Raw genomic sequence first — 23,096 nt, forward strand, 5'->3', positions numbered from 1 at the left:
ATACGGATGGAGGGATGGGCAGACAGACACCATGCGCAGCCTCGTTAATGCCCCAGTTCCCAGGGAGGCCACTGCCTTCCGTTACATTGCCAAGGGTGTGAAGCTGGAACGCATGCCCTGCCCACTCCGGGCACCCTCTGAGGTGGGACGGGGCTGGGATCCAGAGACCTTGGCCTCAGGGTGCCTTGAACTTGAGCAAGTCACTCTCTATCAGTTGGCTTTCCTGACCTGTAAATTAAGGGATGGGGACTTCACATCTCAGAGAGCCCCTCTTGTTCTCATGATCTAAGAGGATAAGGACCAGGTGCCATGGTTGTGACAAACCAGAGGTAAACGCCTCGTCCTGGAATATGAAAGCCTGATTGAGGAAGGCGTTGGGATCGTTTCTCTAGGGAGATAGAGAAGCAGGATGCATCACAAGCCAGTCCTGCTTGTACTGCTTGCCCACTTGGCCAACATCACACATGAAATTCAGTCCTCCCAGAGGTCAAGAGGGTACTGTTTCCCTTTCCAGAGACAGGAGGCTGAACCTTGGCAGAATTTCCACGATTAAGAAGTGGGCTCGGGGGACTTCCCTGGTGGCGCAGTGGTTAAGAATCCACCTGCCAATGCAGGGGACACAGGTTTGAGACCTGGTCTGGGAAGATCTCACATGCCACGGAGCATCTAAGCCCGTGCACCATAACTACTGAGCCTGTGCTCTAGAGCCCGCGTGCCACAACTACTGAGCCTGCATGCCACAACCACTGAGTCTGTGAGCCACAACTACTGAAGTCCACGTGCCTAGAGCCTGTGCTCCACAACAAGAGAAGCCACCGCAATGAGAAGCCCGCACAGGGCAACGAAGAGTAGCCCCCACTCGCCACAACTAGAGAAAGCCCTGCGCACAGCAACGAAGACCCAACGCAGCCAAAAATAAATTTTAAAATAATAATAATAAATAAAAATTTAAAAAGAAGAAAAAAAAAGGATGTGGACTCAGGTGTTGGAATCCCTGAACCACCTCATCCTAGCTGTGAGACAGGGGGTCAAAATAAGTCACTTTCCCCCCAGAACCTCAGATTTTAAGGTACAAAAGGGGATAAGAATAGTACCCACTTGAGGGGTTGTTGTAGGGGTTAACAAGTGATGATGGTGACAGGCTTCACCTGGAACAGTCGTTCTCAGTGACACACCCAAGCCAGAAAAAAACGGTTCTTGAGGAGTAAAGAAAAACATACTCATTTATGTATAAAGTGCAGATATAGATACGGCACACAAATAAATATGCAATATATCTGCAGTATTAAAATTTCACCTGGGGATTTCCCTGGTGGTCCAGTGGTAAAGAATCCACCTTACAGTGCAGGGGATGCGGGTTCAATCCCTGGTCAGGGAACTAAGATCCACTAGGCCCTCGTGCCACAACGACTGAGCTCACGCGCCTCAACTAGAGCCTGCATGCCACAAACTACAGAGCCCACATGCCCTGGAGCCTGCACACCACAACTGGAGAAGAGAAAACCTGCACACCACAACTAGAGAGAAGCCTAAGCACCACCACGAAGAGCCCGCATGCAGCAACTAAGACCTGATGCAGCCAAAAATAAATTAAATAAATAAATCTTAAAAAAAAATTTTCAACAGGGACTTCCCTGGTGGTCCAGTGGTTAAGACTCTGTGCTCCCAATGCAGGAGTCATGGGTTCAGTCCCTGGTTGGGGAACTAAGATCCCACATGCTGTACAGTGCAGCCAAACAAAAATTTCACAGGAGTTCTGAACAAAAACTTGTGCAGGAGGAACCCTCCCACATCACTGGTGGCTGTGGAAAATGGTGCAGCTGCTGTGGAAAGTCGTCTGGCAGTTCTTCAGTAAGTTAAACGTAAGCGTACAGTTACCATGTGACCCAGCAATTGCACTCCTAGGCGTATACCCTAGAGAACTGAAGACAGGTTTTCAAACAAAAACCCGTTAATGAATGTTTATATCACCATCATTTACAGTAGCAGAAAGATGGAAACAACTCAAGTGCCCATCAACTGATGAATGGATAACGTGATCTATCCATACAATGGAATATTTTTCAGGCATAAAAAAGGAATGAAGCACTGATTCATGCTACAAGATACATGAACTTTGAAAACGTTATGCTCAGTGAAAGAAGTCAGACACAAAAGGTCATATATTGAATGAGTATTTGTGTGAAATGTCAAGAGTAGGCAAATCCATGGAACCAGAAAACAGAGTAGTGGTTGCCAGGGGCTGAGGTTGGGGGGATGGGGAGTGATTGCTGATGGATGTGGGGTTTCTTTTTTGGGGGATGAAAATATTTCAGAATTAGACAGTGGTGGTGTTTGCACAACTTTGTGAATATACTTTTAAGAGACACTGCCAAAGTGTATACTTTAAAAGGGCATGTGAATTTGTAACAGGGAAGAGCTAAATTGGACTCCATGTTCAATCTGTTTCTTTGACTTTAACCTTTGCTTTTCGTTGCTTTTGTTATTATAATCATACATAATGGCCTGCCTCAGGGAACCCTGCCCCTTTGCCTGAAAGTTAAACTAAAGTGCCTCTGTTCAGCTCACAGGGAGATAATCTGAACCCCCCCCCCAACCTGTGGATGGCTTCAAGAAAGAAGAAATTAACACATCCCCTCACCAGGGGATTTTCGCAATTATGGCCTTTTTACTTTACTTCCTCATCTCCTCCCCTTCTCTGTACTATAAAAGAAACTGGCATCCAAACTCCATAAGATGGTTTACCAGAGACACTAGTCTGCCATCTTCTCGGTCTGCCAGCTTTCCGAATAAAGTCGTGTTCCTTCCCTCAACACTTCGTCTCCCCACTCATTGGCCTGTTGTGCAGCGAGCAGAGCGAGCTTGGACTCGGTAACAAATTATATCTCAAAAAAGCTATTATTTTTAAATGTTCACGGGGAAATGTCTTAAAAGGCTGGAGAAGGGCAAGAATGAAAAATAGATTGAGAAACCCTGACCTGGAGCCTGCCCACAAGGAACATCAGATGCCCATTTTGGTGGTGGTATTTTTATTATTCTTACAGATCTATAATCTCTTAACTGAAACCCTGGGGACCAGATATGTTTCTGAATTCAGAATTTTTTAGAAAGGGCATATGGCATGCATACACGTAGTAGTCCCAGTGAAGTTCGGGACAGCACCCAGTACTCCAACAGTGACAAAGCAGGGAAACACATGTACTTTCACAGTGAGTGAGCTGCATGAGGGCGCTAAGTCCTCACTGTCCCAATACGAGAAGCACACGTGGCTGTGGGGCTCTTGAAATGTACCCAGCCTGAGCTGAAATGTGCCACGAGTGTAATACTCCCCAGATTTCAAACTTAGTAGTAGAAAAATGATATTAAAAAAAGAATGCAAATAATTAATTTTTATTGATTTTTCATGTTGACAGCAAGTTGAAAACATAATATTTTGGATATTGGGATCTATTTGTTCAAATAAAATAGATTGTTAAAATTCATTTCACCTGCTTCTCTTTGTTTTTTTTTAATGTGGCCACTAGACGATTTTGAAGCACCCACGAAGCTCGCCCTTTGCAGCTCATATTCTGTCCCTACTGGACAGGCTCCACTCTAAGAAATCCTCTGTTCAGTTCAGGGGGCAGGTGTGCCCTCAAACGATCTTATTCCAAACTTATTTTTTAAAAAGGGACTTCCCTGGTGGTCCAGTGGTAAAGAATCTGCCTTGCAATGCAGGGGATGCAGGTTCGATCCCTGTTCAAGGACTAAGATCCCACATGCCGCGGGGCAACTAAGCCTGCGTGCCACAACTACTGAGCTCGCGCGCCTCAACTAGAGAGAGAAAACCCTCACGCCACAACTAGAGAGAAGCCCAAGTGCCACAATGAAGAGTCCGCATCCCGCATCGAAAGATCCCACATGCTGCAACTAAGACCCGATGCAGCCAAAAAAAATAAATAAAATTAAAAGAAAAAAAACAGGGGTTTCCCTGGTGGCACAGTGGTTGAGAATCTGCCTGCTAATGCAGGGGACATGGGTTCGAGCCCTGGTCTGGGAGGATCCCACATGCCGCGGAGCATCTAGGCCCGTGAGCCACAACTACTGAGCCTGCGTGTCTGGAGCCTGTGCTCCGCAACAAGAGAGGCCGCGATAGTGAGAGGCCCGCGCACTGCGATGAAGAGTGGCCCCCGCTTGCCACAACTAGAGAAAGCCCTCGCACAGAAACGAAGACCCAACACAGCCATAAATAAATATATAAATAAACCAGCTCCTTGTATGGTCCAGCCCTGCCTCCCAGGCTCCCAGCTCCCAGGTCCGTGGGGGTGAGTGGGGAGATAACTGGCCAGACATCATGACCAGACCCCAGCCCTCCCGAGCTTCGGCCTGTCCCTCTGCAGTCGGCGTCCCCCACCCTCTCCCAGGCCTGGTCCTTAAGACCATCCTAGCCCGTGTCATCGTGAAGTCTGTTCCATAAGAGCTCCACATTCTAATGGAACAAAAGGTGTCAACTAACCCTACTTATATGTCTCAAGCTTCCATGGGATGTGATAGATTTAGTCAGAGCCCATCCCAACACTGTTCCTAGTGATTTTTAAAAAATTTTTTAGAGAAAGAGCTTCCTTTGTGTTTCAAATGCAGTGTCCAACCCTCAGGCAAGGCTTGGAGCCCTGAAGGCACCCGAGTGTGCTCAGGGCTGCCAGGGGAGGGACAGCCAGTTCGTGGGCTCAAAACCACAGGAACCTGGGGGGCGGTTAAGCTCAGCATGGCCCACTGCTCCTGGGTCTCCCTGCAACCCTCTCCTCTCTGCCAGAGTTCCAGCCAGCGGTTGAGCCTGGTTTTGGAAGCTCCCGCACATCTGGACCCGCACCAAGGCCTCCATGGTCTACTCCACGTTTGAGCAGCAGGACTCCTTCTCAGAGGAGCACAGTGACCTGTGCCTGGTGCAGCTGCTGGGAACCGGGTGGCCCCCTGGATGGGCCCCGCTTCCTGAAAATCCCAAAGTGCTTGCCCTCCGCCAGTCCTCCCATCCCACTCACTCTCCAAATTCCCAGGGGTTTGGGCAAAACCAGGCGCAAGCTCCCCTGAGAGCTGTTCCTTCTCCCACCCATCACTGTGAGTCAGCCCCCCTCTCTCCACCCGAGGCTTCCAGCCCTCTCCAAACACCTACCTCCACGCCCTGCACTCCCCAACTGGCTGGTCTCCCCACACCAGAGGGATCCTTCCAAAAAGCACATCTGAACACCCCACCCCAGTGCGAAGCTTCCTTGTTCTCAGGAAAAGCCCCAACTCCTCTGCCCTTCCAGGTCCCCGGGCCACTCCGGTCCAAGCCCTGGGGCCTCTTTTCAGACTCTCAAAGGCACTGGCTCCCTCCCACTTTAAGCGTTTGCCTGTGCCTGGCAGTCACCTCTGTGGGGCCTCCTCCCACCCTGCCCCGTCCCAGGCCATGTGCCTAAGTAACTCTGCTCACACTTCAGGGCCAGCTCCAGCATCCTTCCTCCAGAACCTTCCCTGACCCCACCGCAGGGGGCTGACCTCCCATGGTGGACCGGTTCTCTTAGCCAGATGCAGTTCACATTTGTTTTATGGTTCTGTAGAACAAATGTGAACTGCATCTGGCAAGGAGAACCAGTCCCAGAAGGCAGGACAGCGCTGTAGGCCCCAGAAAGAAGGACCCAGCCTAGTTTAGCTCACCTGCTGTGCAGTGGGCTTGGAGCAAACCCCCAAGGGGCAGCCCTAGGTGCAGGGACCCATGAAACCCATGAGCAGAAGGGGCAGCAGGTGCCCGAGCTCCCACCTTCTCAGCATCCTTCAGAGAGGTGTTTGGGCCAGGACACAGCTGGGCTTGCAGACGGGCTATGCTCCAGTGAGGGACCTGCCCTGTCCCTTCCATGGGGCAGGCTTGGCACAGGGGGGTGGGCATGCCAGGCCCGGGGATCTGCTGTTCTGGGTCCAGGGATCTGCTGTTTAGGGCAATTCTGGGAAACATGGTACTTGGGGGTCCCATGGAGAAATGGGAAGTCGCAGCTCCTGGTGGCTCCCCTAACTCAGGATAGCTCCAGCATCGCCTCCCCTGGGCCGGGGGCAACAATTTAGCCAATCCAGACACAGGACACCTGTGTTTATCTGGCATGGCTGTGTGCCTGGACCCTACTGGGGGGTCTAATAACTAGAGGGGGCATCAGGACCAGGAAAGGCTCCGTGCCCTCGGGCTTCATTCAGGACACTTTTAACAGCTTGGAACCACTTCTCCCACAGAACAAGCAGCAGCCAGCCCTGCAGGCTCTCCGGTTTCTGCAAGACCCTCATGACCAGGCCCGGCTGCTCTGGCTACTGTCTGTCTCACCAGCTGCTCTTCTTCCTCTCGGCCAGAATGGTGAGTGCCTGGCGTGGGCTCAACCACAGCCCAAGGAAGAGGAAGAATGACTGAAAGGGGCTCGTGACAGTGTGGTTTCGTATGTTCACACCTGGAAAATAAGCAGGTTTTAAACCCCTGCTTCAGACCTCAGGAGGCGGAAGTGAGTGGCCTGTCATTGTTCAGCCATGAAATCCAACCACAGTGGTGTGGTGGGGCGGTGGGGGGGGGGATGAGGTTCTGTTGCACTTTGCATGCTGAACTGGATCACAGGGTATTAGAAGAAGAGAGAGTGAAGCAGCAGAAAGAACTCAGTAAACAACAGATGGAAAAAGGTCTTAGAACAAAGTCAGTAGCTAGCTGCTTCCAGAAAACCAAACCAAGACCAAAAGAGCCCCACCATCACTTCTCCTGTGCCCAAACACTCTTCCAAGCACAAGATTTGCTAGATACACATTTTATTTTATTTTATTTTGGCCTCACCATGGGGCTTGTGGGATCTCAGTTCTCTGACCAGGGAATGAACCCGGGCCATGGCAGTGAAAGCACCGAATCCTAACCACTAGACCATCAGGGAACTCTCGCTAAATACTCATTTTAAACATATATTTATTTATATACAAAGTAGGGCTTGCTATCTCTATTCAAAAATGTTACTCAATGTCCATAAATTCTTAGCCAAGAAAGAACTTGCTGATTTTGTTTAATAGATTTTTTTATTATTATTTATTTGTAAGCTGTCACAGCCCAGTGTTTTTGTAAATACAATAAAAGCCAAGTTACAAGGAAAGTTATTGTGATTACTAGATTCAGCAGATAGAAAGTTGCTCTGACATATTGCTATAGAAGTTTCCAAAGCCTGTTCTCATCCCCTGTCCTTGTCTCCGTGCAACCGCTCCGCGGCCCAGGCTTTGAGCTGCACTGTAGCTGCCTGCTTGCGGGGTTAGGCTGAAGTCAGAATGCGGTGACAGAGCGCTTTAGAGCGCCCCCTAGTGTCGGGCGTCGTGTCAGGCACTTCCAGGTTATGGTACCGGTCCCCCCCCCCAACACACACACACAAGCGCCCCTCGGGTGCAGCTCCCATCGGCATCGCCCTTTCCCCATGAAAACCCTTGAGGCTCACAAAGGTTAATTTAGGGGGTGGAAGTCGCACAGCTCCTAAGCTGCAGAGCCGGGGCTCGAACTCAGCTCTCTCTGTCCCCCGGTGACTAAGCCCCACCAGGCTGGGAGTGTGGATAGGGAAGAAATTTTGGGAAAAGGGAAAGGACTTGCCCCAAAGGCAGCCACTTAAAAAACCGTTTCAGAACAGCAGGTCTTTTCCTGTAACAGCGTGCATGAATCGCTCAGACCACCAACTTCCTTGTCTCTTGGTGTTTGCTCCCCCAGACGGAATGCACGAAGGGGCTGTTCCGCCAGAGCCAGCGCTACATGAACCTCTTCTGTGCCAACATGATGGACCTGAACCGGAGAGCTGAGGCCATCGGATACGCCTACCCCACCCGGGACCTCTTCATAGAAAACAATGGGCCCCCCGCATTCTGCTCTAGGAACAAAGCAGCAGGGTGTCCCTGATTCCGGCCACACACACAAACACACACATACACTAGGGCTGCCAGGTTTAGCAAATGAAAATATAAGAGGCCCAGGCAAATTTGAACTTCAGATAAACAACGAATACATTTTTAGTATAAGTGTACCCCAAACATTGCATGGGCTATACTTAACAATTTTTTTCTTTTTTTAAATTTTTTTGCCACACCGTGTGGCATGCTGGATCTTAGTTCCCCAATCAGGGATCGAAACTGCGTCCCCTGCAGTGGAAGAGTGGAAGCACTTAGTCTTAACCACTGGACCACCAGGGAAGTCCTACTTAACAATTTTTTATTCATCATTTATTGGAAATAAATTTAAGTGGGCATCCTGTATTTTATCTGCCACTGTTTTGACTGCTTGCTGCCCCCAAAATCTGACCCAGTGACGGAGCTCTGGAAAGACTGAACAAGGCAGGACCCAGGTTTGGGGGCCCCTGCTTACTAAGGCAGACCCTCAGGGCTGCCTCCTTGCAGCCACTGTGCTGAGTGCTCACCTGCTGGTGCCACCCCTCTCTAGCAGGTGGCACCATGGTGGCCTTGGGGAGGGGGAAGAGGTGGGCCTGGGGGATAGGCCTGAAGAGGGTCCCCTGTCTTTGCTTCCAGTCACGTTCTGTGGAATCAGTGGCTTCTCCAAATTCTATAAACTCCGGTGGCTGGAGGCCATTCTCAGCTGGCAGAAGCCACAGAAAGGATGCTTTGGGAAGCCAGGTGAGCTGTACTTCCTCCCTGGCTGGGAGCAGGGGTGGGGGTGGGGGCACTGGGCTTCTATGCCAGTTGGGGAAAGGATGTACTGGTGTTGGGGGGGTGCAGAGAGAGGTGTGCAACATGCATGTCCATGCATACACATGCACACACACACATACACACACACACACACACACACGTGGAAATAGGCTCAGAGTTTTGGAAGCCAAAACTTTGCAGGATGAGGGGCGGTCTTGTTGGAAGATATCGGACCCCTGCACCTGTGTTAACAAATTCATTTCTTCATCAAGTATTCCCTGAGCACCTACTATATGCCAGACACAGTTCTAGGCTCTGGAGAAACTAGGCAGGGAAAAGAGAAACGAGGAAAAGAGACAGAAACCACCTACACAAACCAGTAAGTGAAATGCGAGTTCTGATAATGATTGTGAAGGATACATCAGGCTGAGAGAGAAAAGAACATTGGAGAAGCTTCTTTAGGCAGAGTAGTCAGGGGAGATGTCTGAGAGGTGGTGACACAGAAGCAGGGGTGGAGGGATCTATATTCAATATCCTATGATAAACCATAACGGAAAAGAATATGAAAAAGAATATGTATATGTATAACTGAGTCACTTTGCTGTACAGCAGAAATTAAACACAACATTGTAAACTGTACTTCAACAAAATTTTTTTAAAAAGAAGAAGCTGGGACTTCCCCACCGGTCCAGTGGTTAAGACTCCATGCTTCCATGGAGTCTTGATCCCTGGTCGGGAAACTAAGATTCCCACATGCCGCGAGTCATGGCCAAAAATTTAAAAAAATAAAGAATAAAAAGAAGAAATAGAGAAAAAGAAGAAGAAGAAGAAGCAGAGGGTGGAAAGGCAGAGGATGCAGCCCCTTTCCAGCCATGTGACACCAGACAGCTGGTCCTCTTTGGAGTATATCACTTCACCTCTCTGAGCCTCAATTTTCCTGTCTATAAATAAATGAGCAAAATAATCTCCACCTTCCTGAGCTACGAGGAGTAGACATAATACATATGAAACCACCTAGCTTTTGCCAGGTACAGACAAGGCTCCCAGTAAATGCTGGCTTCCCAAATGAGAAGCTTAGGATGCTCAAAGACCAAAGCTTTTGAAATAAGGTAGTCTGTTTTAAGACAGAGGCGTTTATAAAATGAAGATTCTCAGGCCTCCAGACCTATAGATTCAGCAGGTGGAGGGGCTGCGGACCCCCATTTTCAGTGAGCTCCTCTGGCCATTCTGATATGGGTGATTGGGGGACCACAATTTGGGAAACATCAGTAGACGCATATTGAGGTGGTGTGGAAGTATCTCTACCCAGGGGCACGAGGAAACTTCCAGAAGTGCCTCCAGATTCAAGAGAAGACTTGAGTTGCTTGAGGTGTTGTGAAGAGTAGGGGGCTTAGCCAGTAATATTTAAAAATCCATCTTGAGAAGTTCACCTTTCATTCTTCTCTCAGCTGCTGAAGATGAAGAATTACCCAAAGCCATTCAGTACCAACTCTTTTGAGAAGAGTGAAGAGGCGAGAAAAACAATTTACAGGTAATGAAAATACCCAAGACATGAAACCAAAACCTAGAAAGGATACACACGGCTTGCATTCAAGGAAAACAGGCTCCCAGCATCACCCAGGAGCCAGGGTGGGGGGCCTTTGTGTTTGGGAGCTAGAGGGAAGGGTAGGAGTCTCTGATGCCCTCCTCTTTGAAAGTGGGGAGTCCAGAGATGCTGTCTCCAGTGAAGGGAACATAAAAGAGAAGTTTCAGGGCTTCCGTGGTGGCGCAGTGGTTGAGAGTCCGCCTGCCGATGCAGGGGACACGGGTTTGTGCCCTGGTCTGGGAAGATCCCACATGCTGCGAAGCGGCTGGGCCCGTGAGCCATGGCCGCTGAGCCTGCGCGTCCGGAGCCTGTGCTCCACAGAGGCCCGCGTACCGCAAAAAAAAAAAAAAAGAGAGAGAGAAGTTTCAGTGTATTACACACTGAAAGTCACAGAGATAACTGCTCTCGGTCAAAGTCTAGTCAGGAAAACAGAACCTGCATCAGGAACTTCAGCAGAGGGAATTGAATATAGGGAACTCAGAGGTGCTGCAAGAGCTGGAAACAGAAAAGGTGAGAAAACACAGACATTAACCACTGCAGGAAGCCCCCGTCCTCCCTGGAGGCAGAGCTGGAGGGACCGTGAGAGGAGATGGGGTGAGCGGAGCCTGCAGAGGCTGGACACAGAGGAGACAGAGAGGGGCAAGGGGAGAAATACCCTGGCTTCTCCCCTCATCCCACCTGTGCCTGCCTGTGGTGGGCAGGGCAGTCTGGGAAATGTAGTTTGGAGGGGTTGGTGCACTGGGGTTTGGAGCAAAGAAGGGCAGAGAGGGGATCTTTGAGCCAGGGGACAAGTGATGAACACAGTTCTGGTGGCCACACGTCCCCAGGCTGGCCGAGGGAACATCTGAAAAGTACTCCCAATGGAACGGTGGCCACCCCCCAGCACTCACAGCAGGGCCTGTGCCTCCCCAGATGGCTGCTCTTCCCACAACACGGCCATGGCTGTCGCAGCCCTGGGCGGCTTCATCTACGTCCTGGCGGAACTCCCGCCAGCAGACGGAGAGCTGCGGCCGCCCACACCACCACCACCCAGCAGCCACTGACAAGGATGGTTCCATGCCTGCCACCTGCCAGGAAGGTGAAACGCACGCCTTTCGTCCTTCCTTCCTTAGTCCTGGGACCTGGGTCACACCCTGAGAAGGAGGCAGCCCAAGCAAAGCAATCCAGTGTCATCCCCTCAGGGAGCAGGGCTGGGGATGTGGGGCTGGGATGGACCCAGGCTCGGAGCAGATGAATAAATTTAGAGTGCAGTTGAGTGGGGAGTTGAGTCTTGTTCCTCAGCCTTTCAGACAACTTCACTTGGGATAATTATAGCACCTATCTCTATATTACCTCCACAGCTGTGACAGTTATGTCTGTAGAGTACTGAGAACAGTACCTGTAATGTAGTAAGTGCCAGGTAAATGTTACCTGCTCCTGCACAGTGAGGATGTCGCATTCCCTGGGAGCTTGTCCCGAGGCAGTTGGCGGGGCCGGGGGGTGCGGTGGGGGTGGGGGGCTGGCTCATCAACGTTTCTCTCATTCCCAGCTTGCTTCTCTTCCCTCCTGTTCTGCTTCAGTGTGAGCATAACTAAATGTGTCAGGTGGAGCCCCGACACTAATCTCATGTCTGGGAAAAGACCTGGAAACTTATTATAGGTCCAGGTGTGTCTGTGGTGCTGATTTCAGGCTACGTGCACATGGGCATTAAAAAAAAAAAAGCTAGGGGGATTCCCTGGTGGCGCAGTGGTTGAGCGTCCGCCTGCCGATGCAGGGGACACGGGTTCGTGCCCCAGTCCGGGATAGATCCCACATGCCACGGAGCGGCTGGGCCCGTGAGCCATGGCCGCTAAGCCTGCGCGTCCGAAGCCTGTGCTCCACAACGAGAGGCCACAACAGTGAGAGGCCCACGTACCAAAAAAAAAAAAAAAAGTCTATGAATAAAGCGCAAACGTTAACAATTGGTAAAGATAAGTAAAAAGTGTAAGAGAATTCTTTATACTACCTTTTTTTAACTTTCCATAGACTTCAAATTACATCAACGTGAAAACTTCCCGCCGCCCCAGCGCCCGCCCCTTCTAAAATAACACAGTAAATTACAGGAAGAGATTTTGGGATATCCAGAAAAGTATAAGCAATTCAGAGCTAAAAGCTGCCACCAGAAGTCCTAAGTCATGTGGGGTGAGCCCACGTGACCGGAGGCCCGAGTCCAACATGGCGGCCTCCATGGGTCGCTGCCTTCTCTTCTTCATTTCACTGCGCGGCTTCCTCGGTGAGGCGTCCGGCGACCTCGGCTCGGGGTGAGTACAGCTGCCTGGGTCAAGCCTCGTTGGGGGGGTCCCCCAGACCCGGGCACAGCACTCCGAGCTCAGGTCTGCCCCATCCCAGCAGGGCCTCCCGCGACGATGACTTGCTGCTGCCTTACTCCCGCACGCGGGCGCGCTCTGCCCGGGACTGCACAAGGGTGCGCGCCGGCAGCCGCGAGCACGAGAGGTGGCCGCTGTCCCCCTCAAACGCCGGTGCCCGCGGCCCCAACGTACGCATCTTCGTCTCGCACTTCGCAGACCGGGCGGTGGCCGGCCACCTGACGCGGGCCGCCGAGCCCCTGCGCACCTTCTCGGTGCTGGAGCCCGGCGGGCCCGGCGGCTGCGCTTCAAGGCGCCGCGCCACCGTGGAGGAGACGGCGCGGGCGGCCGGCTGCAGCGTCGCCCAGAATGGCGGCTTCTTCCGCATGGATACGGGCGAGTGCCTGGGGAACGTTGTGAGCGACGGACGGCGGGTGAGCAGCGCCGGGGGGCTGCAGAACGCGCAGTTCGGGATTCGCCGCGACGGGACCCTGGTCACCGGGTGAGGAGGCGGGGAGTCCCGTGACTGTCTAGGCCCTAGATTCTAGAGCAGAGGGCCTGAGAGTTGAGGTGTAGCCGTGCCGCCGTGTTCAAGTCCCCTAACCAAACTGAGCCTCCGTTTTCTCATCTTCAGGATGGGGAAAGTAATACCTTCCTTGTAGAGTTTATTCATTTTACAGTATCGTGTAGCGCTTGCTTTGGGTCGGTAAATGTGCTGCGTACTGAGGATATAGCTGTGAACAAGCACAGCCTTTGCCTTCAAAAAAGGACACTACCCCCCCACCCCATTACTAGGAAAAATAAACAAAACCCAGGGAGATAATTAAGTTAATTCAAATGGTATATGTGCAGTGAAGCGTTGAACAGATTGTAAATAGAGTGTTGAGTTTCGGGAAGGTGATAAGGAAGGACTTGTCTGAGGAGGTGACCTTTGAGTTGAGACATGAAAATTAATCACAAGTCAGCCAGAGTCAGAACTGGAGGAGGAGCATTGCAGTCAGAAGGAACAGCAAGCACTAAGGCTCAGAGGTGCAGAGGGGCTTGGTGTGTGTGAGGGACCGAAGGAAGGAGCAAAATATCAGAGGAGGATAGGACCGACTTTGGTCATTTATTTATTTATTTTGACTTGGGTCATTTTAAAGCTTGCTCTGACCCTGCTGGATACTAGGCTGGTTGGGCCGTAGTAGGAGCAAGGAGGCCAATTAAGAGGCTGTTGCAGGCATCAGATGGTAGTTTGGCTGGGGTGACGGCCTGAGAGAACAAGGGCCATAGGTGGACTTGTGATCTGTTGGGGATGGTTGTTTCTGTTAAATGAAGTGTAGATTGGGATGCGTAGACTGTTTGCAAAGATTGCTTCCAGGACCAGGCAGGTTCCTGGGCATGAGGAGGAATCAAGTAGCCAGGTGGTGGGGCGGGCGGGGGTAGTGTGTGTGGGGGGGAGGGCACTACCTGCAGCTGCCACTGCTGTTGACTGAATCTCATGCCTTCCCTGTGTCCAGGTACCTGTCTGAAGAGGAGGTGCTGGACACTGAGAATCCGTTTGTGCAGCTGCTGAGCGGGGTCGTGTGGCTGATTCGCAACGGAAGCATCTACATTAACGAGAGTCAGGCGGCTGAGTGCGATGAGACACAGGAGACAGGTGGGGGACGGGCAATGAGTATGATGAGATGTGGGTGATGAGTGGGGGTGTTGGCAACAAGCCTCTTGAAAACCAGGACCAGTGGGGTGGTGGGGGAAGTCTTTCAACAAGTACTATTCTAGGTATTGGGGATCAGTGGGGATTAAAGCAGATAAGATCCCTGCATTGTGGACTATATAAGAAATGAAATAGATATTAAGTACACTGGAAAGAAGTGGTAAGTGCTAAGAAAGAAAAAGTTGGAGGAAAGGAGCTATGGACAAGAGAATAAAGAAGTGTTCCTAAAATGTTTGTGGACCGGCAGCATCAGCATCACCGAGGAGCCTGTTATAAATGCAGAATTTCAGCCCCTACCCCTGTGCCTCAGTGCTACAGAATCAGAATCCCTGGGGCTGAGGCCCAAGAGTGTGTGTTCTAAGGAGCCCCCTGTGTGATTCTGATTGACATTCAATTTTGAGAACCACTGGGATATGGAATACTGGGACAGGGAAGGTTCCCCATGGCCCTGATGTGGAAATGGGCTGTTTTAGACTGTGCAGTCAGGGAAGGCCTCATGGAGGAGGTGACTTAGACCAGAAGGCGCAAGCCATGGGAAGAGCTGGGGAGAAGTGCAGTCCAGCCAGAAGTAGAAAGTGGCTGCAGGGTGTTCAGAGGCGTGGGCCCCCAGGAGATGAGGTAGAAGAAGCAGGCTAAGGAGGTCATCCCAGGCCTTGGTAAGGCATTTGGATTTTGTTCTAAGGACAGTGGAGGCCGTTGGAGCATTTTCACCTGGAGTTTGATCTTGATTTACATTGAAGAACAGCCCTTTGGCTACTCTGCGGAGACTGACTGGGGCGGGGCACGGGAAGAGAGATGTTGCATGCATAGACCTGGAGGTGGAGAGTGATGTCTCTGTGGAGAGTGACTGGCAGGAAGTGGCAGGCAGAGCTTAGTAGGCCTCCCGAAGGGCCAGGTGATCAGCCAGGCTGCCTCTCCTTCAGGTTCCTTCAGCAAATTTGTGAACGTGATGTCAGCCAGGACAGCCGTGGGCCACGACCGGGAGGGGCAGCTGGTGCTCTTCCACGTGGACGGGCAGACGGAGCAGCGGGGGTGAGTGCCGTGAGCCAGGGCCTCTAGGCCTGGGCTGAGTCCTGCTCTGAGGAACTCCAGCCCACCAACAGCTGCCCTTCTGACCTCCAGCTGTTCCCTGGGGATGTTCACAGCCATCTGTTCCCTGTCTTCCCACAGGCAGAGGGTCCCTAGATCTGTCCCACTTCCAAGAACTCATCATCTTCCACACACTTGCTCTCAGTCTCGCCAACTTAGGGCCTCATCTCTCCTGAGCGCTGATTGGGGTGAAAGGAAATTATCACAAAGTTAGCTGGGAGTAGACCTCGGTTCCAATCCTAGTTTGGCCATCTGCTGGCTCTGTGGCCATAGACAAGTCATTTGACCTCTCTGAGCTGCTGTTTCCTCCTCTGTAAAGTGAGTGTGCTAGTCTGCTGTTGCTGTGTAACAAATTAGCACAGGCAGCACTGATTTGTTAGATCAAAGCTCTGTAGGTCAGGAGTCAGTGGGTGGGGGGGCCCAACTGAGTTCTCTGTTCAGGATGTCCCACAGACAAAACCCAGCTGTTGGCCAGGCAGAGTGCTTATCTGGAGCTTCTGGGGAAGAATCCTCTTCCCAGCTTCTTCAGGTTGTTGGCAGACTACAGTTCCTTGGAGTTGTAGGACTGAGGTCTTTGTGTCATTGCTGGCTGGGGGCCTCTCCACTCATGAGGCCGCCCACGTTCCCCCTTACGTATATACCCTCCTCTTGTAGATCTTCAAGCTGCAAAGATGTGTCAAATCCGTCTAATCCCCTTGTATTTCCAATCTCTCTCACTTCCTCTTCTGCCTCAGCCATAGAAAGCTGTCTGCTTTTAAGGGCTCCTGTGATTCCATCGGGGCCACCCAGATAATCCAGGACAGTGTGCCCATTTGCAGACAGCTGTGCCATGTATCATAACAGGATCAGGAGAGTGATCTCTTGTTATAGTCACAGCTTCCCGGGATTGGGACAGGACACCTTTCGGGGGGCACTTAGAAATTTGCCTGCCATAGTGGGTGTGTGATACTGTCCACTGTGGAAAGTAAGATGCATTAACCCAGAAACGGCTGTGGCAAGGTCAGCAGCACTGGTCTTGTGCCACAGCATTAACCTGTGGGAGATGGCGGAGTTCCTGCTGAAACAGAACGTGGTAAATGCCATCAACCTGGACGGAGGGGGCTCTGCCACCTTCGTGCTCAACGGGACCTTGGCCAGTTACCCATCCGATCACTGGTAAGCATACCAGAGCGCCCTTGTTGAGGTCCAAGGCCAAGCTTGTCCCCGACTGTCTCATTCAACAAATATTGAGTACCTACTCTGTGCCCGTCTCTGGGGATTCAGCAGAGAGCAGGAGGAGCCAAGACCCCTGCTTCTCGCTGCTTACAGGAAGTGTATGTAGCGTACCAGCACCGCCCAGGCCGATGGAAGGGGGTGATTGGTCAGGAAAGACCTGAGGATAGTGAAGCATGAGCTGAGATCTGGAGGATGAGGGGCTAGGTGGGCATGGGAGAGCCTTCTGGGCATAGAAGAGCATGTGCAAAGGCCCTGGGGTGGAAGGGATTGTTGGGGGTGAGAAGAACCTGTAAAAGGCTGGAGAAGGGACAATGAAGAGAGGCAGGGAAAGGCAGCCCTCAGGGGCTGCAGTGGGGGGGTTTGAGGGTTTGCTGGGGTGGCCAGCACTTCAGCCTCTCTTCACACTCCTGTTTCTTCTGCAGCCAGGACAACATGTGGCGCTGTCCTCGCCATGTGTCCACCGTGGTGTGTGTGCACGAGCCCCGCTGCCAGCCGTCTGACTGCAACGGCCACGGGACTTGTGTGGAGGGGCGCTGCCAGTGTACGGGGCGCTTCTGGCGGGGCGCCGCCTGCAGCGAGCTGGACTGTGGCCCCGCCAACTGCAGCCAGCATGGGCTCTGCACGGAGAGTGAGTGGGACTCTTTGGGAGGCAGCTCCATCCCGGGCTCCCCGCTCTCACTGCCCCAGCCCTGCCTGGGCCCTCACCTGACCTTCTCGGTCTTGTCTTGGCAGCCGGCTGCCGCTGCGAAGCTGGATGGACAGGGTCCAACTGCAGTGAAGGTAAAAGCCACCAGGCCAGCCTCCTCCCCAGCCCCCTGGGCACACGGGAGAGGGTGAGCCTGGCAGCTGCGAGCCTCAGCTGCCTTTATCCCTGCCTCCTGGTCTGCAAGTCGCTTGCCTCTTGTCTCATGCTTTTGCCTCACGTGTAAATCACTGTATTAGTGTCCTGGGGCTGCTGCAACAGATTCCACCAACTCAGGCTTAAAACATTACTTTATTCTCTCACAGTTCTGGAGGCTAGAGCTCCATAATCAAGGGGTCAGTAGGGCTGCACTGGCTCTGAAAGGTCTGGGGGAGGGTCCTTCCTGCCTCTTCCAGCTTCTGGGGGTCCCATGCATTCCTGGGCTGGTGGCTGCATCACCCCATCTCTGCCTCTGACTTCACAGGCACAGCCTTCTCCCCTGTCTGTCTCCAGTCTCCCGCTCTGTCCTCTTACAAGGACCCCAGGCCACTGGACTTGGGTCCACCTTAAGTGCAGGATGTTTTCATTTCAAGATCCTTAACTTAATTGCATCTGCAAAGACCCTATTTCCAAATAAGTTCACATTCACAGGTTCTGGGGATTAGAACATATCTTTGGGAGGACACAGCTCAACGCACTCATAACCCTCCATAGCTTAAATCCTTAGTGGCTTTCTTTGGCTCTGAGTGAAAAACTTGAACTCCTCAGCATGACCTGCCAGGCCCTGAGGGCTCCAGCCACGCCCTGCTCTCCAAGCCTCAATGTCAGGTCCTCAGAGGCCTCCCCACCCCACCTCCTCAGTGCTTTGCTGCTGCCACAATCGGTCCCGTCCCTCCAGCGTGTGTCCTCCCTTGTCCTTTGACACCTGCTTTCTGGCTTGCTGGCTGCCTGCCCTCAACGAGATCACAGCCTCGGGGCCTGCCGCGTACCGACTTCTCCAGAACTATCTGTTGGGAGAACATGTGAACCTACAGGGCCACTTGGGGCGAGAGAGTTGCGTTTGCAATCCTGTTGGCCCCAGCCTGGGGTGGGGTTGCGGGGCAGGACCAGATTTTGCAAAGGCCCTGCTTCCCTCATCCCAGCGTGCACCAGCGGCTCCTTTGGGGAGGACTGTGCCAAGAAGTGTCAGTGTCATAATGGAGCCACCTGTGACCCAGTTCGGGGGACCTGCACCTGTCCCCCTGGCTTCACTGGCGACATCTGTATGCAGGGTAAGCTGGAAGGGCCCCTGACTCAGCCAAGAGGGAGCCCCGCCCAGGGGATGCTTCTGCATCCGCTCAGCTCAGCACACCACTGGGCCCATCCCGGCAGTGCAGAGAGAGGCCCTGCCACTGATGCCTCCACCTCTGTCCTCCTGGCTCCTCCCTGCAGAGTGTCCCCTCGGCTGGTACGGGCCAGACTGCCAGAGCCCTTGCAAGTGTGAGCACCAGTGTCCCTGCGACCCCCAGACCGGCAACTGCAGCCTCACCTGGTCACGCACCTTGAATAGCATCCTCTCCCGAGGTACGGGCCCTCCCAGGCTCCCCGGGGACAGCAGGGGGCAGACCCCTCCTCTCCCAACCTTCAGCCTCTCCCTGGCATCTTGCAGTGAAGCAGTGTCTCCCGCTACCCGAGGACACCCTGCGGGCAGGAGAACTCTCCCTTTTCACCAGGTAGGTACTTTGCTGGGAGCTGGGACAGGGGTGGGAGGAATCCCCCCTCCCTCTGCCTTTGAGGCGTGGCCTCCGCTCAGGGTCTGGGCAGGGCTAGGAAGTGGCAGCTGGGCACCAGATGACAATTCTCTGACATAAGCACAGGGAGAGTCCTAGGTGATGCTCGCAGCCACCTGTGCTGTCCAGGGAGATGCTGAGAAGGACCCTGGCCACCACCCCAGTGGAATCTAGGGGCCAGGGTGTGGGCTTTTTTTCTCAGCTTCCGGTGCAAGAAGCATGAAGCCCTGAGCAGTTCACGTCATTTCTCTGACACCTGGGGGTGTTCACCCCTCGTGTTGGGCCTTTATTTTCTAGTGCAGGGGGTCTTCAACTTGACCTGCAGAGGAGTGTGTTAAAAGAGAGAGCTGGGTTCAAGAACCAATGCTGTCGGTCTGGGAGCCCCACTTGGAGAACCTCTCTTCTCATGGTTCTCATGTCCCATAGCCCCCCCTGGGTGCCCGGCCCAGCCCCGTCCCCTCAAAGTGGGAAGCAGGCGTAGGTGTGAACGAAAAGCCCCTTGGCCTTGTCCTGGAGGCAGCACCTGGGAGCTCATCACAAACGCAGATCCCAGATCCCTCCTGGAGGTCCTGACCCTGAGTCGGGTGGGGCCTGGAGGAAAATCCTGGAAGTGTGCTGGGAATTGCAGCGGAGCAGGGACAGTGGTTCCCGGGAGCCCTGCACCCCAAGCTCAGCCTCCTCGGGTGTGAGACCTGCAGTGAGGGAAGGGGTGCCATGGGGTGCTGAGGGGCACAGCTGCAGGCCCTGCCGCCCGAGCAGTCTGCTTTTGCATTGAGGGCTTCAGACAAAGACTCACGTGAAGGAAAAAAGATCATTGAAGGACCCCACCCATCCCCGCCAGCTCCCTGCCTTGGAGGAAGGGGTGTGGGTCCTCCCTGCTCTGTGTGCTTTGAGGACCCTGGAGAGAACCCAGCCTCTGTTGTCAACATCCCCGGAAGCATAGAATGCAAACTGCTGCTTCCCGGGGCAGATTAGGTCCCCAGCTGTATTACATGTGGCCTGTACCCATTGAAATTTACACTTATTAGCAACATCTGAAACTCAGTAACGTTCATGTAAAAATCTTTTTTTTTTTCCACGGCTGCTCTTGAAATATCAGGAGATGTGGCCGCACCGGCCACATAACAACTGTCCCTGCTGCTCCCGAACATGCGTGGAGTGTGCCCTCCACCCCACCAGGCCCATTTGTTCCTCGACAGTGTGCGGTCCCTGGAGGCCTCCGACCCTGTGCCCCTGTTCTGGGAGGAGGAGCCAAGTGAGGGGAGGGAGGGAGCCCCTCCAGCACACCCCCAGCCCGAAGTGCCCAACAGTGTCCCCGTTCGGGGTTTCTCTCCTGCCCCCAGGACCACCTGGCTGGCCATCACCTTGGCCCTAGTTTTCCTTCTGCTGATCAGCACGGTGGCAAACGTGTCCTTGTTCCTCGGGTCAAGGGCAGCGAGGAGCCGGCACCTGGATGGGGCCTACGTCTACCACCCACTGCAGGAGATGAACGGGGAGCTCCTGGCTGCTGAGAAGGAGCAACCGGGTGACACCTGTAACCCTTTCAAGGACTGAAGCCTCTAGCTGCCCATCATGACCTGTTCTGGAGGCTCGTTGCCATGAGCTCTGGCTTCTGCAGGGGAAATTCCAAGGCCACTGACCATCTGGGTGGTCTCGACCCACGTGCCAAGCCAGGCTTCTGACAGCACCTGTGCCTCAGCCCCTCACCTGGCCGCCTGCCGTGCAGGCGTTGCCGTGCAACCCTAGCGATACAGCGCGCCCTGGAGAGACGCTGCCTCCTTCCCCGCCTGCCTGTGCCTGCCGCTCACGAGGCCTGTCCCCCAAGGGCCTGTCCTGCTGCTGCCAAAGAGCCTCCAGCCTCCTGGGGCAGGGGCGCTGCCAGTGGAACTCATGATGACCGAACTGTGGCCAAGTGGCAGGGTCCAGCCAGCCCCCTCGGATGGGGTGAAGAGACTATGGCCACATCGAGGGACCCTTTTTTATAGACCTCATCACCGAACTTGCCAACTAGAATTCTATTTCCCGTCATGGGAAGCTCCTTAAAGGGAAGAGGGGTGAAATCATGTTTACAGGCTCTCTATTTTGTCCTGCCGCCAGAAGGGTTTTTCTACCACTTGAATAAATTGATATAATAAAAGGACCCCTGGAGCGGCATCTGAATGCGGAATCGTGGAATTGAGGGACCCCTAGATTTTGACAGGTGGGGCTGCTTAACCTGAGTCAGGGGCATGTCCAGCTCCCTTATCTATTTTGTTTAATCCACGGGTTCTCACTTTAAAGTGTACTCGAATTACCTGGAAGAGCTTGCTAAAAATGCAGATTCTGGCCTGGGCTGGAGCCTCGGAGTCTGCAGGTCTCACTGAGCTCCCAGGTGATGGCTGCAGGTGTCTGGACCACACTTTGAAAGAGGAAAGTTTAGTCCGCACCATGTTTTAGTAGAATTTAAATTAGTTACCAACGCTTAAAAGTCAAGAGGTTAACTCCAGTTTTCTGGTTTCTGTCTTTTTTTATATATATATAAATTTATTTATTTTTGGCAGCATTGGGTCTTCGTTGCTGCGCACAGGCTTTCTCTTGTTGTGGCAAGCGGGGGCTACGCTTTGTTGTGGTGCACGGGCTTCTCACTGCAGTGGCTTCTCTTGTTGTGGAGCACGGGCTCTAGGCACATGGGCTTCAGTAGTTGTGGCTCGCGGGCTCTAGAGCGCAGGCTCAGTTGTTACGGCGCATGGGCTTATTTGCTCTGCGGCATGTGGGATCTGCCCAGACCAGGGCTCAAACCCATGTCCCCTGCATTGGCAGGCGGATTCTTAACCCCTGCACCACGAGGGAAGTCCTCTGGTTTCTCTTTAAAAGAAAGAACTCGAAGCCCCAGCTGATGCCCTCCTGCCGCAGCAAAGAGGCAATGACTTGTCCGAGCTGAGATTGGCTGGTGCCGTCTGGATCTGTCCTCTCCAGCTCATAACAGCCCCAGCAGCTGGCTTCCCTCACCTGTGACCTGCATCCCGGCGAGTATTAGAGTTTGTAACTTGTGGCCTCGAAGGGTCTTTAGGAAGTGCCTGGCGACACCCTGCCCCATGAATATAATATCACACTGTGTGCTTAGCAGCTTTTGGGGGAGGGGAGGTGGGGGAGGTGCTGCTGTTTCCAGCAGATCCTCAAATAGATCCAGGCACGTGATGGACTGAATGTTTGCGTCCCCCCAAGGTTTGTATGTTGAAGCCCTAACTCCCAATGTGATGGTATTTGGAGGTGGGGCCTTTGGTTTAATTAAATTAGGCTTAGATGAGGTCATGAGGGTGGTGCCCTTATAAGAAGTGGAGGAGACAGGAGAGCACCATCTCCACGTGCACACAAAAGGACAAGGCTGTGAGAACACGGTGAGAGGATGGCCGTCTACAAGCCAGGAAGCAGACCCTCACCAAGCATGGAATCTGCCAACACCTTGATCTTGGACTGTAACTGTAGCGGTTACCTAGTGCTGTGCAGAAAACAAGCCCAAAACTGGTGGCTTTAAACAACCAGTCATTGCTTCTCATGAAAAATAATTGTTTCTTGTGCTTCTAAGGTCAGCTGGGTGATTCTGTTGATCTGGGCTAGGATCAGTGAGTCCAGCTGGGCTCACTTATGTGCCTGCCATCAGCTAATGGGCCAGCTGGGGCCTGGTCTGGGGTGGCCACAGCTGAGGACATAGCTCTGGTCCGCGTGGTGTCATCCTCCAGGGGGCTGGCTCAGGCTTGGGATGAATGTGGAGATCGGGATCCAGGGAGAGATGCAAAGCCTCTTGAAGCTTCACCCCTTGATGAAAAGCTGCAAAGGAACATGAATGCAGGAGGCTGACTGAACCCATCACTGCAGCTGAGCTACTGTAACACAGGTCTAATTTCACTTTAGAAAGGAAGTATTCGGGTCAGAGAAGTGAAATATCACAGGCCAGCTCCCAGCCTCCAAGTTCCTGCAGGGATGCATCTGTGGGTCTGTATGTCTTTGTCTCTCCTGGAGACAGGGTGTGGAGAGCTGCCGTGCCAGCCTGCGACATTCCCTACAGGGAACAGGATGTTTGGGTCCTACAGTAGGTGCCACAGGCCAG

At 53.0% G+C, this 23,096-nt stretch overlaps 2 protein-coding genes across 4 annotated transcripts; both read left to right on the forward strand.

Moving 5' to 3' along the window:
• Positions 1-3,121: 3,121 nt before the first annotated feature.
• Positions 3,122-11,277, forward strand: C15H16orf89 (chromosome 15 C16orf89 homolog). The gene is given in 8 exon segments (XM_030883803.1): positions 3,122-3,209; positions 4,813-4,942; positions 6,238-6,355; positions 7,721-7,856; positions 8,530-8,634; positions 10,098-10,136; positions 10,139-10,180; positions 11,147-11,277. Coding segments are annotated over 8 exon segments (789 nt in total).
• Positions 11,278-12,421: 1,144 nt separating this feature from the next.
• On the forward strand, positions 12,422-21,392 carry NAGPA (N-acetylglucosamine-1-phosphodiester alpha-N-acetylglucosaminidase). 3 transcript variants are annotated; one of them, XM_030883883.3, is made up of 11 exons: positions 12,422-12,513; positions 12,602-13,060; positions 14,058-14,197; positions 15,178-15,286; positions 16,370-16,498; positions 16,981-17,186; positions 17,291-17,338; positions 18,383-18,511; positions 18,672-18,803; positions 18,889-18,952; positions 20,440-21,392. In XM_030883883.3, exons 1-11 carry the CDS (start codon positions 12,428-12,430, stop codon positions 20,561-20,563), a joined length of 1,626 nt encoding a protein of 541 aa, XP_030739743.1. In that variant the 5' UTR covers positions 12,422-12,427; the 3' UTR covers positions 20,564-21,392. The 3 variants fall into 3 exon arrangements, with proteins under 3 accessions (XP_030739743.1, XP_030739741.1, XP_030739742.1); XM_030883881.3 differs by having other exon boundaries at positions 20,353-21,390; XM_030883882.3 differs by having other exon boundaries at positions 12,428-12,513; positions 12,605-13,060; positions 20,353-21,389.
• Positions 21,393-23,096: the final 1,704 nt, after the last annotated feature.

Source organism: Globicephala melas, chromosome 15, assembly GCF_963455315.2.
Source record: "Globicephala melas chromosome 15, mGloMel1.2, whole genome shotgun sequence".
In the NCBI taxonomy this organism is placed as follows: domain Eukaryota; kingdom Metazoa; phylum Chordata; class Mammalia; order Artiodactyla; family Delphinidae; genus Globicephala; species Globicephala melas.